This window comes from Spodoptera frugiperda, chromosome 25, assembly GCF_023101765.2.
Source record: "Spodoptera frugiperda isolate SF20-4 chromosome 25, AGI-APGP_CSIRO_Sfru_2.0, whole genome shotgun sequence".
Classification (NCBI taxonomy): domain Eukaryota; kingdom Metazoa; phylum Arthropoda; class Insecta; order Lepidoptera; family Noctuidae; genus Spodoptera; species Spodoptera frugiperda.
Genome location: NC_064236.1, coordinates 11,782,437 through 11,799,998, shown reverse-complemented (window position 1 = coordinate 11,799,998; position 17,562 = coordinate 11,782,437). Strand labels below are relative to the sequence as shown.

Sequence of the window (17,562 nt, the reverse complement as noted above, 5' to 3'; positions counted from 1 at the left end):
GTGTCGATGTGTTGGTATATACTAGTTAACGTTGCTTCGTGTATTTCTGCATTGTTTTCACGTTACTTTATTATTTGTCAAACGGTTGGCAGAGGTGCTGATAATGAAAAGTATTACCTAATTTTCACTAGTTATGTTATGAGATTCTTACATTACATAAGCGCCCCAAGCTTATTAATTGCCATATACCGGGTAACATTCCAATACCCATGTAAACTCTAGAAAATTTTGGAAATCCGAAAATAATAATGCGCTTTGTGACCTAAATATAGAAATTCTAAATGCAATGGTAATTTATTTAATCAGCTGTTTTACGAGCTTAATAATGATGAACTTAAGAGCGGCCGTACACGGACTGCTCGAGCGGTCGGCGTCGACTGCTTGAAGCCGTCAACTGCACGATGAAATTCCATCGTGCCTTCGACCGCTCGCGAGCAGTTGCGAGGCATACACGGACTGCTCGAGCCGTTGACTGCTCTAAAGCAGTCGACAGCTCTCCGACTTCCCTCCCCCGCCCTTTGCGGCCTTGCGGCGTCTGCTGAAAAAATCAAAAGAAAATCAACTGCTCGAGCAGTTGGGTAGCGTGTATCCAACTGCTCGAGCAGTCAACAACCGACGGCTCGAGCAGTCGACGCCGACCGCTCGAGCGGTCCGTGTATGTCGCTCAGCCGCTAACTGCTCGAGCAGTCCGTGTACGGCCGCCCTAAGAGACACTATTTCAAATATCTTTTTCTATGATACTGTACCTTTGTAGTGTTCATGGCCATGGGCTGCACCGACTGCTTACCATCAGGTTATCCGACTGCTCGGTGGCCACCCTGTGCAATAAAAACTAAAGTAATCGTGAACAGGATGAACAAATAAAGAAAATGATAGCTAAGTCATTGACGTCATACTCAAAATGATAAGAGAATATAAATTATAATATTAAGTAATACTTAACCAGTTATAACAAAAAGTTTCTACTTGACCCCGGCTATCACTTGGATTTTTTTGGTATCTAAGAGAAATCTTACAGCGGCGAACATCTACAAAATTTATAATGTATACAATTTAGCTACTGATACAACTACCATGTTTGATAAATAATAACTCTAAACGCACTAAGATTTGGAACTTGGTGCCATAGTACCTTTTATTCATCTAAAAATTACCATAAGTACGATTGACATGAATGGAAAGTCGCAATGTCTAAAAATAACTGAAAAGTCAGTCGCAGTGTTTGCTGTGGCTCGTAATCGCTCATCCTGTCGGTCGAGAAGAGGGCACGTCCCAAGAGTTTTGTCAACACGCAAAGCCTCTCCGCCAGACGTCACAATAGTCTCCGCCGACCTCAAACACATAAGAGCCTCTTGTACTAAATGTATTTTTTTTTATCCAACAAACAAATCTACTTTTCCTATAAACAGAGTACAACAGTTAAGTAAATATTGTCCAAAGCTATGATCCCATTGTAAATCAATAAACTAAGAGAGTTGATAAAGTTTAGTGTGAAGATGATTCTTTCTTAGACTCATAGAATGTCTCGAATTACTAAGCCAACGTTGTCATTATGTTGGTGATCAAAATGTAATTGTCAGTCTGATATTGTTGTATTTTACACGGTGTAACAAAAAGGGGGTATACATATCAAGTGCACGGTTTCTAGATAACATAACAAACGATATGGGAAGGGTTTTTTAACCTCATGTTTTCATGGAACGAAGTTATGAATTTATCCAATACATAAAATTCTAGAAACCGAACATCAAAATTAGGTACATACAGGTACTACGCGATCAGATTTACAAAAGAAATGTTTCGTAATATTAGCGAGTACACCTGTAGTATTATGATATGTTTGAATGATTTATAAAATCAAGAACCATGCGACACCAACGTACTTGGTACCAATTTTTTTAAACGTATCTTGAGCTGAAATTTTGTGTAAAGATTCTATTCAACCTGTATTATTCAGTGCTTCTTGATGTATATGGGTATTTTGTTACACCTTGTATATAAGAGAAGCATTAAATTAAATAGGTAGTAACAAACTTGCGCGTCTGGAGTTAGGCTTTGCGAACTTTCGCCCAGGTACATTCAAGAAAACTTTTACTGCAATATTATTTTTTATAAACCTAATCTATACTAATATTATAAAGAGGTAATGTTTGTAAGTTTGTATGTAATGGGTAATCTCTGGAACTAATGATTCAATCCTAAAAATATTTTCACTGATAGAAAGCTACAATATTCCTGAGTGAAATTATTTTTATAACAAGTATATTAACCGAGCAATCACAACTTTTGTCTAGTAAGTCCGACAGAAATAGCTCATAAAACAGAATAATATGCATGCGCTGCCTAAACAGTTGCTTAAAATTTAAAACAATGTATGGCAATCTGGTTTATCTTAAAGATCTCTACAAAAAAAGTCCGAGACACCATATTTCTATATTTTATATTTTAGCTTTTATACGTTTTTTATTGTTTCAAAAAAAATTTTTTTCTTACTTTGGCTGATTGTTTAAGCAATAAAATAGGTCATAACCTATTGACTTTATTTTGATAATTATTTTGATAATAATATAATACCTATAATTATTATGATACTATGTAGTTTCGGAGATAATGTAAAATTACTAATAATAAAACCGGCCAAGTGCGAGTCGGACTCGCCCGTGAAGGGTTCCGTAGTAGCAAGTAGATGACATACTATAAAAGTTGTAAAATAACTTGGTTTTACATAGTGTTTGTATGAACAACAAAGTTATATTTGCGGTTTTTGAAAATGTTTTATTTCTTAAAAACTAATAATGATATGTGGTTCAAACCAATTTTCGTTGTTAGTTTATACTGAAATCTACAGCATATATTTTTTTCAGTTTTCTCACTCTCTTATTTTAAAAGTTAGAGGGGGAGAGACACTATTTTTTCCACTTTGGAAGCGTCTAACTTTCCAACGATTGATTTTTACGAAAAGTTTTAGGAACCTTAATGTATTTTTTAAAGACCTATCCATAGACACCCATCACGGATATGTTAGCTGAAAAAAAATTTTTTGTGACTCAGTTCCATGTATGGAGTGCCCCCTTTTAATTTTTAAATTTATTCATTTTTATTCAAAATTCGAATAGCGGTTAACGAAATACATCATCCTACAAAGTTTCAACTATGTAGACCAAACATTTTCGGAAATAAATGGCTGTGACATACGGACGGACGGACAGACAGACATGACGAATCTATAAGGGTTCCGTTTTTTGCCATTTGGCTACGGAACCCTAAAAAGCAAAATGCCGCTCGCACAATAAAATTTTCCGCGGTCGAAGTCGTGGAAATATCTACATGTATTTCTTATTTTCTAGTCACTGGTAAATAAAATCATGTAAATATGAAATAGAAATAGAAAAGTGTGGTGTTTTTAACGTTTTAAGGTTTCGGAACTCTTCTCACTGTTACTATCTCTGTCTTGCGTGCAGTCGGTTACAAAACTTTTCGTATATTTCGTTATTACTGTTGTTAATTTTTATTGTTAAGTTTTTAAGTATTTTGTTAGTATTTTTATTAGTACATTAGGTTTATAAAAAACTAGCAAACCTGGCGAACTCCGTTTCGCCATCAATGATTTTCCCTGTTTTCCTGCTTTTCTCTTGAATTTTTCCTGAATTCTCTTTGCTATAAACCTCACGGAGCCCGAGACCTTTCCAACGAATGCAAAACCGTGGAAATCGGTTCGTGCGTTCTGGAGTTATAGCGTCAGGAAGGAAAACCCGACTTATTTTTATATAAAAAATAATATTGCAGTAATAGTTTTCTTCACTAATGTACCTGCGCGAAAGTTTGCAAAGCCTAACTTCAGACGCGCCAAGTTACGTTGACAGTACTGTGCCAGCGGTTGAGACTAACCGCTAACATATTATAACACTATAACAATTATAGTTACACAAGGCTTACACACTGTTTATTAGTAAAGTACGGTAGTGTATATGTAGCTATTCACGCCTTATCCACTGAATAAGTAATTAGACGTTTAACAGTTGTTTAATATATTTTTATTAGTAAGACCGTATCGGTCTAAATCTTCTGTGAAAATATAAATATGTATATTATGTAAGCTTAGCTGATGATGATGATGATGAGGAATCTGAAATAAGGATAGAGTCAGCTTAGCTGATGTTGATGATGATGATGATGAGGAATCTGAAATAAGGATAGAGTCAGCTTAGCTGATGTTGATGATGATGAGGAATCTGAAATAAGGATAGAGTCAGCTTAGCTGATGTAGATGATGATGAGGAATCTGAAATAAGGATAGATGGCAGACAAAAATAGTACATAAGTCACATTTTGTATATGTATATTGTATTTAAAAAAAATACCTGTCAGGCATTAACACTAAATAATACAGGGAGTTAAGTATACTGTTAACGTTTTCTAAAATTAAACCCTAAGAAAAGTATAGTAAAGTTGAATATGTAGGTATAGTATAAAAATCACGACGGATCTGATCTCATTAAAACTTGGTATTAACGCTATTCTCTAGGGATGGCAAAGTTAGACGGAGAAAATTTAATTTCAGGTCAAATCTACTGCAAACTCGGTACTCTTCGAAACAATTAATGAACACGTTTTATAGTCCAGTCATTTGGTAGTTTTACCTGGAAAGTTTTCCGGGAGTTTTGAAAATTGGTTATTTTATAGATTTGGGTATGCTCTTTTCGAATTTCGACCGTTCCGACGCATTTTACGAAAAAATTTTAAGTACAAAATTCAACTAGAAAAAATTTCGTAATCAATATAGTTTTTGGCGTACGAGCGCCGCAAAGTATTATTCATCTGCACCACCACGTGTACAAACAATGTGTGTTGTGCAGCAACGACTGTCGCAACCAAGGGCTGGGCTCGCTATCATTGCAGTGGTAAGTTTGAGGAGTGGCTAGAGGGGCGCCATGGCGTCCTCACCTACCGCCTGCCGCAGGTGCTTACCGGACACGGGAGTTTCGGTAGGATCCTTTTTGTACACGAAGTTTCAGCTTAAAATAAGTTTAAAAATTTCAGAGTTAAAATGTCAGTATTGGAAAAAATCATAAAAATCATAATCAAAAATCATAATCATCAATTGATACCATGAAAACATTTTAAAAAACCATTCCTGTATCGTGTTTTATGTTATCTAGACACCATGCAATTGATATGTAAACCCCCTTTTTGTAACAGTTTGTATACCTAAGTATATGTAGACATTTGGGGAAATGGAATCACTAGTTACCTACGTACCCCATCAGTTGATTGTCCTGGTGTACGGCATAACTTATTTCCACCAGTTACTCTAATAATTATATAAATGGTGGAAGTTGTATACAGTATAAATGTACTCGTATACAACCTGTATAATCGACCTCGATACTTTCACAACAAAGCGTAGGAAACAATATCTTCATTAATGAAACGTGGGAGTTGATATCCACTCTCGTTTATCGAAAGTGTTTAATATTCAGGGTTGACTCAAGTCGGTACTTGTTCTAGGTGTACAAAACTGACTAGTAACTGGTCAGTAAAGACACTAACCGGGAACAGCTGAACATACTTGTCCCAAAGAGCAGAAATTCGTCATTTTTTTTTTTATTTGAGCATGAGATACTCTCTAAACATAGGATAGAATGTTATTGAAAAAGGTTTTATTTCGATAAAATGTAATAATTACGGTCAAAATCTTTTTCATTGTATCAATTTACAATATGAGGATAATGGAAATGGATTTGGATATGGATAAAAGCGTGCGACTAATAAGATATCGTGTTTCAAAAAACCTGTATTATTACGTATAGATGTGTAAAAGCTGAAAGCAACCAGTAATAGAATTCTCATACATTAAAACATAACAGTGTCATGAAAAGACTATAATCTTAGTCCAAAGTAATAGACTTCAAGTTTCAATGACAGAAGGTTGAAGTTAGCTTCACATTCAAGTTTTATTTTAGATCAAGGTAATATGAAAACTTAAACGACCTGTGAAACGTACCTTATTTTCAACATATGTTGCACTAACTACATATATCTTTTTTGTTTTGACTCAGTCTCCTGCTCTTTATTATCATAGCACTTGGGGTGAGGTGTATGTGTCTTAATGTTTGAGGTTCTTTTGCATAAATACATTATGGATAAAGAAAAAAATTCTCAGAAGTTTGTTGAAAGGTATTTGGGGATTATTGGGAAGATTGGGGTAATTTGGCCTCCGGTAACTTCGCCTACAAAGCGAAACACACACGTTGTTTCACGCTATTTTTTTATGAAGCAATCGTATCACTCCAGTCGAATCGGGCCACTCGTACCGAAGCATGGCTCACCCACACTTAAAACCTACCTAGTGCCAAACATAAACAAAGTTTGACACTTCAATTAAATTAAATTGTAATTCGGTGTTACTTGGCTTGTCCTTACACTAATTATATTTACAATGTTTTTATTACAAACGTTATTAGATGACCCTTTGGCCAACAGAAAATTGTTGAAAGTAGGTGCTTTCAACAATCCTCCACTAACGATGTTCACTGGTAACCCATTGGATTCACGAACGCTTTGGCGTTTAACGTGTTAATATTCTTGATTGATAAATTTTGCGTTTTTTTTACATACTATGTCAGTTTGTAACCCCAAACGCCACCCCGCCAAGTATCAATTGAATAAATTTCATTTTGACAACCCTAAGTTTTGAATGGATTTCCCGCTGATGCATCATCCGTGGTGAGACACACGGACGCGTGTTAATGTAGGGGTGAGAAGTGCACGCGTGCGCCCTGCAGGGGTGTAAGCAAGGCGCGCACTAGGGGCGAACATGCGCACAGCGCGCCACGTCCTTCGTACTCGGTCGATACAGTTGCGGGGGGCAGGTCGCGCATGCGGCACTCTCTATACCCAACAATCAGGTGTAAAGCGACATGGCTGATAGCGAATTTGAAGAATTTCGCCGTGTTTTCGATAGATTACCCCAACATATAAAAGCTCCAACACCATTTTATTCGTAAGTACACCTTCCCACAATCTTTTCATACTCGACACATTACAACCCACACAAGATATCACGTTTTACTCCGACTAATTGTCACGTGAGGTTGTAATAAAGACTTCAGATGCGCACAATGTTGTAAAATATTGTAAATCTTAATTTTGTGTAACGAAATATGAACAGGAAAGTGAAGGATTTATCTTCCTTTTTCAGATTAGTGCCAAATGTTGGCCTGGAAGATGACTCCCCGTCGTCCAAGAGCGAGTGTTCGCCGGAAGATGACACTAAGGAGGACATGCATCCATGCATGGTGGATGGAAACGCTGCAACCACAGTAAAAGAGGAAATAGCATCAACCCCTTCACAGCCAGATGTCACAGAAACGCAGCGGAGCCCACAGCATTACGCATTCACGAACGGCGAACGCAAACGAAGAAAGCTGCCAGAGATTCCTAAGAACAGGAAATGTGAGTACATTGTTTCTTTTCAACACTTCACTCAAATAACTTGCGGTAAACACCATAGATCTTATCATTTAACAAATAAGCTCGCGACTTCAAATAACAATATGCTAATGGATTCTACTGCTACAGCGCTCATGCAATTGATTTTGAGTCAAATATTTATGGTCATTGGTAATTGTTGATATAGCTAGCGTAATTATTGGTCTATATAGGGTCAGTAATTATTAAGTCCACGGGCTGAGAACGTGACTATGTAACCTAATTGATTAGTCAACCGATGGACTGACATACTTTTGTTATTTTTACAATAAAAACAAAATATTACCTAGCATCACTCATAATATTTTGTTGTTACGATATAAGTATGACATGGTATTTAATTAGAAAAATGGAATATTTGATTGGTTTTAAAAATATAATGAAAATATTACACATTTGTTTTATACGTTTGCTTTAATATAGAGTACGATATCTTATTATTAAGTAGGTATTCATTATTTTATTCTAATTATTAAGTAGGTATTCATTATTTAAGTGCGTATGTCTATATATGTACGTGTCTAAGTCATGACCTTACAAATGATAAATAAATGATAGGTACCGATAAATGAATAGTATGCTTTGTATTATTAATTACGTGTTTCATAAAACATGTTTAAAGGCAAGTCGTACATACGCACATAAATCTAATTTTAATTTGTTGCAGTTTAATGTGATATTTTAATTGGAATAACAACATGCGTTCACAAGAACCATGTTTACGAGTATTTCTAAGTAATATTTTGTTTTATTTAGGTAATACTTGCGTTGAACATAAATGCTAATAGATCCTCTGAGTCTTTTGAAGGAAATACTTCTTTGGAGAGCACGTAAAAACGTTAATATCAGTTTTTATACAAACGTCTAAAGCAGTTGTTATAGTTAGCTAAAGAGTTATATACGTAAAATATGACAACAAGTGATGCCAGAAATATTAGTAATATATTACTATAAGGTAGTTATGGGGGGCAGGTGATATTCGCTCTTCGTAAATAACCCACGTTTAGTCAAATCTGGTCAAGACTCAGTCCTGACTCTAAGAACTAATAGGGGAAAGGTGTCTTTATTTTTATAAGATTTTCTTGTAACTTTAATAGATCTGCTTCTCTTTTAATTAAAATAGCTTTGTAACGTCATTTAATAAGAATATCATAATCAGTGATTTGGTATTCTGCAGTCACTTAGGACGTATTAAATATTTCCAGCAAAAATTCTAGCATGCAGTCAGCCAACGTCGCTGGCAGACGAGCTCGGTCAAGTTACCGGGGTGCTGGTCAGGCCTGGCTGTCATACAAGACCACTGCTGGTCCTAAAATGCGGCTACCTACTGGATGAAGATTCTAGCCCGGACTCGGAGAGATTGCAAAGCCTTGGAGATGTAGACAGTGGACATAGCACTGCGCATTCGCCGATCGATACAGGACCCAAGAGTATATCGCCGACTCCGCTACAGCAAAATGGTGAGTGCACACAGTTTATGTTTACCTTAATGTCTGACGCTAGTGGGAGCGGTCGGGACAGGTTTATGACCTCATTATTTTAGAATGGCTTCTTTTAAACTGGGAACGTCTTGATACTATACCTAATGGAAACTAACGTTTTTAAAGGATTATCTTACTTTTAACTTTGTTTGAATTTGATAGTTAATTGCTCCTAAATATTATTTTTATGTTAGTGACAACCAGATAAAGATAACATGATACATTTTAAAGATGTTTAGAATTGTAGGATGATGTCTAATGCCTAAGTCAATTACACAACACAAGTAATGGTGACAGCATCAGAAGACTTCTGTCTACTTCTTCAGAAATAATTCATATACCTTGTACATGTGACAACATTTTAATGTAAATAAAATTAAGTCTGATTTTTGGAACTTCTTAATGTAACCAACTAATAGCTGCATACAGATAAAATGGAAGATTCAGATTTGTGATATTAATTTCCAGTATCTCCAGCCTCAAGTTGCAGCATTAGCGGGCTCAATTTTGCTGGAAACATGACAAATATTCCTCACAGTCAACTAGAAATGCTTGAAGCTACGCACAGAGGCCTACACAAGTTCAACCCTAGACATCACGATGAAATCGAAGTGGAAATTGGCGACCCCATATATGTGCAGAAAGAAGCTGAAGATTTATGGTGTGAAGGTACTACTCTTGACTTATTTAAAATACTTTAAAGAAAGATAAAAGTAAAAAGTTGATATGATGACATGATAAGTTAATCGTCATGATGGTCAATAATAAAATTATGTTACAATAATAACTTGATGCATACAATATAGCTTGTACAGTTATCACTGTAGTTACTTCAGTCTCGTTTTGTCTTATAGTGTCCAGTGTGGGATCATTCCGATCTTTTCTATAGTTCTATCAAGCTATCATGTGCTTTTGAATGTAATTTTGTTTTAAGTGATTGTTTTTTTTATATAAATATGTTTTAAAAGTATAATATACAAGCTACATTCTCATAATCTCGTCTACACTTTCGCTGATATCGTAAATTATTCCTAAATATTTATTCATAAGATGGACGAATGTTTCTATTTAATTGATAGATACTATAGATAGATAATTTTTACTTCTAGGTGTCAACTTAAGGACAGGGCAGCAAGGGATCTTCCCGTCAGCTTACGCCGTAGATATGGACTACAATGACTTCGACCCTGCTAACGCTAAGGACAAAAAGGAACGATACCTGCTAGCGTAAGTTGCATTTCTAATTGAGTTTTAGTTGCCCTTTTGAGTCGTACTCCTCGACTCCTAGACTTCTAGCCTATAGGTTCATTCACCCCTACATGAAATCGATAAAACAATTTGAGAAAAGTAAGGGTTACGTTCACCTAATATTTTGCCGATGGTGATACATGTGTGTTATTGAGAGCCGTTATATCAATGGTTACAATAAAAAAAAAATCAATCTAGTTGATTTAATTCGTCTCTTGTTAAAAAAACAACTAGAACTTCGAAACAAGAAAAATAAAACTACAGTTTAAGTGTTTCGTTGTATGAGTGAGGTTACCGGAGGCCCAATTCCTCCCTTCCCAATATTCCCTTAAATTCCTACCCCCATAAGGGCGACAACGCACTTGTAACGCCTCTGGTGTTTCAAGTGTCCATGGGCAGCGACGATTGCTTACCATCATGTGATCCGTCTGCTCGTTTATCGGCTTATTCCATAAAAACATCTGTTCTTAATTTGTATATATTAAAGAATTATATTGTTATTGAATATGTACCAAATGATATGTTTTTCTCAATATATTTATAAATCAATACAATCATTATTTTTCTAATGTACTTGTTTCGTGGTAGGTACATGGGGTCTGTGGAGACTTCAGCTCATAAAGGAACGGGGGTTGTCTGCCAGGCAGTGAGGAAGATAGTTTCGGAATGCAATGCGGAGCCTACAATGCAGCCATGTATTTTAGAAGTATCAGATCACGGGCTCCGTATGGTGGACCGATCAAAACCCGCGGTGAGAATTCCTTTTAATACTTATAACTTAGTAACTTGTAATCGTGGAATGTGCAGAAAAGTCTTGTATTTGTTCCAAGTATATTCTAAACGTGCGTGCGGCGCGTTGCGTTCCGCGCGCGCCTCAAAGAGCCATCAGACCACCACAGATGGGGCCCAGTAAGGCTGATGCTTAATCCGGAGCTGCGGACTACCTAGCGGGTTTACCGGGGCTCCGGCTCGACAAGCAGTAGTAGGAACGGGGTGGTTTTTAGTCAGTAAGAGTCTGACACTCCCTCTCGCTTTGCCCTGGCGAAAGAAGCCATTGGATGATTTTCACCCCTGAAAAAAAAAGTGTATTATAAAATTGCCGAGTAGCAGAAAGCATCCTCTAAATTTTAGATAACCTAACTACGATCCCAAACTCGTCCGTCGAGCGTGAAATTTCTCGTCTGGCAAGAAATTCTTTCGTTATCCACCGGTCTCCGTATTCCGTAAAGTACCATTTCTTTTTTTGACCGAAGTTTATGTGTCAGTTACTCTAACACTCTCCTAATAATATGGGATATCACAGAAAATTACAAAATAAAGACGGTGGCAATATTTTTGACGTCAATATTGTTAAAATAAAGAAAAGAAAAACAAAAAATTCGATTGTACTCTGAACCTACAGTTATAAATAAGACTGAGACAATCGCCAGAAATAAACTAGTCAAAGCATATTTGCTTCAGTACCTAAATAATCGTGAAGTTTATACAAAAGTCAAACAATCAATCATTTATTATATTTACATCATAAAGTACAGTTAGTCGGACCACGGTTTATGTTACGCCAGGTTTTTTGAAAACATTCAAGTAATTACTCATATTTCAATTTTTCTATAAACAAAAAATTCGCATGAGGCATAAAACATTTTTGCTTCAAATTAGCGTGAACAGGCACCTGTTAACGCTATTCGCTGACTTTCGTAATGAAAAATAAATAAAAAAGTGTTATTTGCACATTGCAACGATTTGAAAAATAAAGAAAACTTAATGTATGGGACTGACGCTAACACATTTGTGTCATAACAATGATTTGAATGTGGTTTCAAAATCTGTTGATGTTTCCTACAATTTGTTACAAACACAACAAATTTAATTCCTATTATAAATATTTTACACTATGGTTAACACTGCCTCCTCCTCATGATTTCTGTAATACAATAAGCCTGTCATTGTGCTATACCAGAATTGGCAGAAATAAACAAATGCCAGGTACAATATCTAAATACGGTTTTTCTTACATTTAAATTATTTGCAAGAAATCATTTAAATTGGTTTACATAAAACACATACAAATAAGGATATTTATATTACAAAATTTGAATATATTATTGTTCACTTAGGTAATTAAATATCTAAATAAAGAATTGCTTAACGTTAAGCGCCTGTGACTTTACAACAAGCAATAACACAAAAGCGCTACATGCGATTCGAATAAAAACAGGGGTACAATAATTATTTACAATATATTAATTTAAATAAGAAACGGTTGAGTAGGAAATAATATACTATTTTATATAAAAATAAAATCGTTTGTACTCTTGTCTCAGGGTATGTTAACTACATTTATAAGCAAGGCAAGCGTGTTTACCTAACTAAGGGTATCAGTTGATTCACGGATTGAGCAAAGCATTATTAAAACATTTCTTTTAAATCCATCAATTACAACCTGAGTCTGAAACTGCGCCTAGGGCATGGCAGACTCATCCATCTACTATCAACGAAACTTTTGGGCCACGAGATAGTGGCCAAACGACCCATCACATATAAAAAAAAACATAATAATTGCAATGTTAGATAGTAGCAAAACCTGGGCTTGTATAATCATATATAATCAACAAACACAACATAACTTGGAACAAACTAAAATTGTATTTAGTCCAATAAAACTATTGAAGTACAATAAAACGATTGAATAGTTGCACTAAGAGTCGACCACAAAATGCAACCTAAATAGAACAAAGAATACAAGATCATACATTTATTTTTCAGAGAAATCGAAACGGGCCATGTATCGACTACTTCTACTCCCTAAAGAATGTTTCGTTCTGTGCGTTTCACCCTCGAGACCACAGGTACTTGGGTTTTATCACGAAACACCCGACGCTGCAGAGGTTCGCGTGTCATGTCTTCAGAGGTCAGGAATCCACGAGGCCCGTAGCTGAAGCTGTGGGGTAAGTCTACACGTAATATCACCGCGCGGCGAGACCGTTTCATGGGGGATATCCCACCCACTCGCACGAAGCGCTTCGCTTCAAGCTTCCTTGTACGAACTGCTAGGGAGTGGAACTCCTTGCCGGAGTCTGTGTTTCCTGATGGATACAACCTGGGTGTCTTCAAAGCCCGAGTGAATATGTTGCTTATGGGCAGACGTGCTCCATCGTAGGCCGCATCATCACTTACCATCAGGCGAGATAGCGGCCAAACGTCGGTCCATTTAACATAAAAAAACCGCTCATTCCACAAAACAGAAGGTAGAGCATACAAATTCCATAAATTTTTATGTTTCTCTGAAACTGAACAACTAAAATATGCCACGAGCATATAATATTATGATCATATATTGATCTCTCTCTGCTCTTGTTATCATAATACTATTTTTGCTTTAAACATGATCATTAAACATGACAGCATATTGATGGCTTTGTACCGAGCCAAATAATAAAATGCGGTAAAGATTGTTAGCTGTTAGCAATAATTGCTTCCAGAGCTAAAGTTTGCTTTTCTTTTAATTTCAGGAGAGCGTTCCACAGGTTCTACCAAACCTTTATAGAGACAGCGTATCCAATTGAAGACATTTATATAGAATAGATAATTAAGCAAAACTAATAATAATACCATCGACGTATTACATTAGCTTACTTCAGCCACAGGCATTGAAGAAAATCTAGGTTTAGATTGACTTCCATTTCAAGCCGCGTATAGTTTACATACTAATAGCAATATTTTAAATTTTGGCTGCAGGCGATATCGTTTATGGTATCAATAAAATAGTTTGTTGTAATATTTTTACAATTAATTTCTATAAATCTCGTTGTTAATCGCTGTTTGCATGTCGCCTCTAGAATAGATTGAGAGCTATCGACTAGAATAATGTATTTGGAACTTTATGCTAAACGGTGAATGTTTGACAAAATACCGGATCTATTGAATTTATTTTCATTTAAATACCTAATGTTTAGATAAAATATAATCATACTTTCTCTATGATTTCTACTAATTTGTTTATTTGAATAATTAAATAGAATTTTAGGTTTGTAGCTCTCACTCCATTCATTTGATTATGACATTATCGTATGAACAATTTTCGATTGCTTTGTGAGCATATGTTATGGACTTAGATTTGTATAAAAAAGAATCATTCCAATATATTCTTGACCCTGACTACTCGTAACAAATTAAACTTCTTAATTTTAAAGTAATATTTTAGTACTTAGAATACTTTAATTAGGGTAGACAGTAGTCACGTTTTCAAGTCGACTTGCACTTGGTGACAAGTGTAGTGACTTATGCACATGAACTGTGGGATGCGTGAACGATAATATAATTACTATAAATAGCCTTTATTTACCGTTTTATACACAAAACATGAGATAAGTAGAACTTATTTTGCGGATATCATCTTATTTATGAACATATTATTGGAAAATTCTATGCGTTATTTGTCCTAAAATTACCTAAATACCTATAAATAAAGAAAAATACACATATCACTTGAAATGTAAATCTAAAAGTAATGTTATTTCTATATTTCTTTAATAAATGAAGGTTTATTGTTGTACAGATGAATATCCGCATATACTTAACATTTGTAAGTGCATGTCTCGACATAGACAGAGGAAGTGAGAATATGGTGGTCATAGCAAACGTGCATCACATACGTAAATATTGCTTGCAGCTGCCAGCTACTGGGACGAGAATATATTAACAACTCATTACCAACTAATACGAGTACTGAACCAGCCTTACATTAATCAGTATTACTAATTAAAGGTCTTCGTAGAATAAGTTTTACGTGCCTTCAACACTTGAATAAATCAAGTACAATAGTATTGTGTATAAAACTGTGTAGATAAGCTACAATTCTGCATTGTGACTGATAACTATTAACAAATATACACATGCGTAGATAGATATGTTACGAACAACAAAAGTACTTACTGGTAATATTTTAATTCAAATGAAGTGATATGAATGAAGAAGCTAACAAACGATTTCGATTAATGCAAGTTACGCCGATTAAAGAAGGCTTAAGTCGATTTGGTACTAAAAATCGTTCTAAGAGTATTTATTTTGCTAATAAAACTTATATTCATATCAATAAAATATGAAATTTCAATCATTAGTTATAATCTATTCTCAACCACTGTGATATAAACAGTTGATTTTTTATGTACGTAGTTATAAAAGTGTCTGAGACTCAGCCCCTTCAGTAAAGGTAGTGTGAATGAATGATAATTTGTATACTTCCTTACCTTAAGTATTACTATCAATATGCTTAATGGAATGTGTCTATATAACGTTTGTAGCTATTTATATCGTTAAGTAATGAACAGATATTGAGCACTACAGCAACAATTCCTTGGTCAGCTTAGGTAGGTTACCTGTTGATAGGATAGCCATTGCTAATGCAATGTTGTCTAATATTTCGCTACATACACGTTATCACATGTACTTCAGCCGTTGTTACACAGCGCTATAGTTTGAATTGTAAATAATTTTAACAAGGAATCGTTCACATTGCGCTGCTAGATAATAAATCCTTTCTTGCAAATAAATTAATAAACTTCGCATATACAAATTCAGTTGTTAATCATTTGAATTATTTGACGAGCATGCAACAGTGATGTTTAGTTTAATTTAAGCCATTTTAATAATAATATTATGTGGGTTTTTATAAATCTATGTTATACTTCGTACATTCGCTAATAAGGTAAAGCTGTGGTTGATCTTTAATTATACATAAGAACTAAACCTGCTGTAAGCTTTTAAAATGTAGTACTAATAACTCGTAGCCTGTTAATACGATTTAAATAATGCATCATGAAATCTTTTATAAATGTGCAACACTTATTTATTCATAATTATTTACAATCGACTTGAATCCGCCTAATAATTACAAATTTTATTTCCTAATCAAAAATTAAACTATTGAATGATGACATTTTAATTTAGGTATTCAATACAAAGGTTGTATTAGACATTTATTTTAGTTTTTTTATTGTTATTCATAATACAATGTCTCACATTGTCACCACAGATGGGCCACCAGCCAAAACCATAAAAGACCACTTAAAAAGTTAGGATGCTAGGTACCTGAAAGGTAACTTAAGGACGCTAGACGCTACTCGTGGTCGTTGGTGGCTGCTTTTTTTGATGGAAACTCGCAGATAGCATGCTTGAATTTATTGTGTGTGGCTTTGAAAATGTACAATAACTGAAGGGCTATTGACGGCGTTTTGTGACAGCAGCCGGTGGCTCGTCTGCGGCGGCACTATTATTGTAATCAATTTTATAAGAGTTATCGGTAAGGAACATGTTTGGAAATGATCTCGGTTGTAATGTGAACGTAATCCACGACTTGTAAATAATTTATAATCAGCAAATGGCAATCGTATTCAACAAAGCTGGACGAAGCTGTGACTCAAACATAAACAAAAAAATTATATTTATTTTTCCAATAAATGTCATAGCGTATTTGATATATCGTGTAAGGCATGAAATAATAATAAATATTATTTGGGACTGATTTTATTGTCTGTTATTTGTGTGACTGTTCTCCTCATTTTGTTTTGTACCCATAATTTTTTAGTGAGTAGAACCTCAAGAGTCTTTTCTGGCAATTACTTAAAGTAAAACCAACTCTTTAACACATTGAACGCCGTGGCGGTCACCGCTGACCGACGTTAGCGGAGGATTTGCTTTCAACAGTTTTCTTCTGGCAGTCAAAGACTTATATAATAATTTAGCAACTAAATGATTGTGGTTGAAAGTAAAGGCAATTACGTTTATTACGCAAAATACTATTTGAAGTTTGAAGTCTAGTCTCGATACATAGATGGCATGATGTCACTATTTTTAAATTGCTATCGCCAGATAGCGCTCCGCTCGCTTCTCCTGTAATATGTAGATGGTGCCACTTGTGCCTGTATGCTTCAAACTTTTCAAGGTCAACTTTTGTTCATTCACCCGACCTTGCACATGTTACTGGAAAGTTCAACTTTTAATGAATTAGATTGGCGCTCTCTAGAGACGCGCAGTTGTAAACTAGAATATAGATAGTTAATGCTATTAACTGAGGGTTGATTTGTAAATTAACTAAAAATCGGTTTACTTACGTATATTAATTTCGAATCACAGAGGGACTCTTAACAAGAGAAGAGTATGTCAGGGATGGTTGATTTAAAATTGGATATATTGATTTTTCACTTTCATTAGTTACCTCTTAATTTGGTTCAATTTTCAATTTAAATACTCCAGTACGTTGGGACGAGGAAGGTAATTTCGTTTATTTAACCTATTTTACCTATCGATATTGTTACAAAAATCACTTCAAGTAGATTTTTTT

The 17,562-nt window shown here is 35.1% G+C and overlaps 1 protein-coding gene across 2 annotated transcripts; it reads left to right on the top strand.

Moving 5' to 3' along the window:
- The first annotated feature begins 6,839 nt into the window (after positions 1 to 6,839).
- LOC118266588 (JNK-interacting protein 1) lies at positions 6,840 to 16,744 on the top strand. 2 transcript variants are annotated; one of them, XM_035580027.2, is made up of 8 exons: positions 6,840 to 7,003; positions 7,202 to 7,455; positions 8,709 to 8,951; positions 9,441 to 9,641; positions 10,082 to 10,199; positions 10,809 to 10,971; positions 12,987 to 13,168; positions 13,733 to 16,744. In XM_035580027.2, the coding sequence occupies exons 1-8, from the start codon at positions 6,921 to 6,923 to the stop codon at positions 13,803 to 13,805; spliced, it is 1,317 nt and encodes a 438-aa protein (XP_035435920.1). In that variant the 5' UTR covers positions 6,840 to 6,920; the 3' UTR covers positions 13,806 to 16,744. The 2 variants fall into 2 exon arrangements, with proteins under 2 accessions (XP_035435920.1, XP_035435911.1); XM_035580018.2 differs by having other exon boundaries at positions 8,697 to 8,951.
- The last annotated feature ends 818 nt before the right edge of the window (positions 16,745 to 17,562 follow it).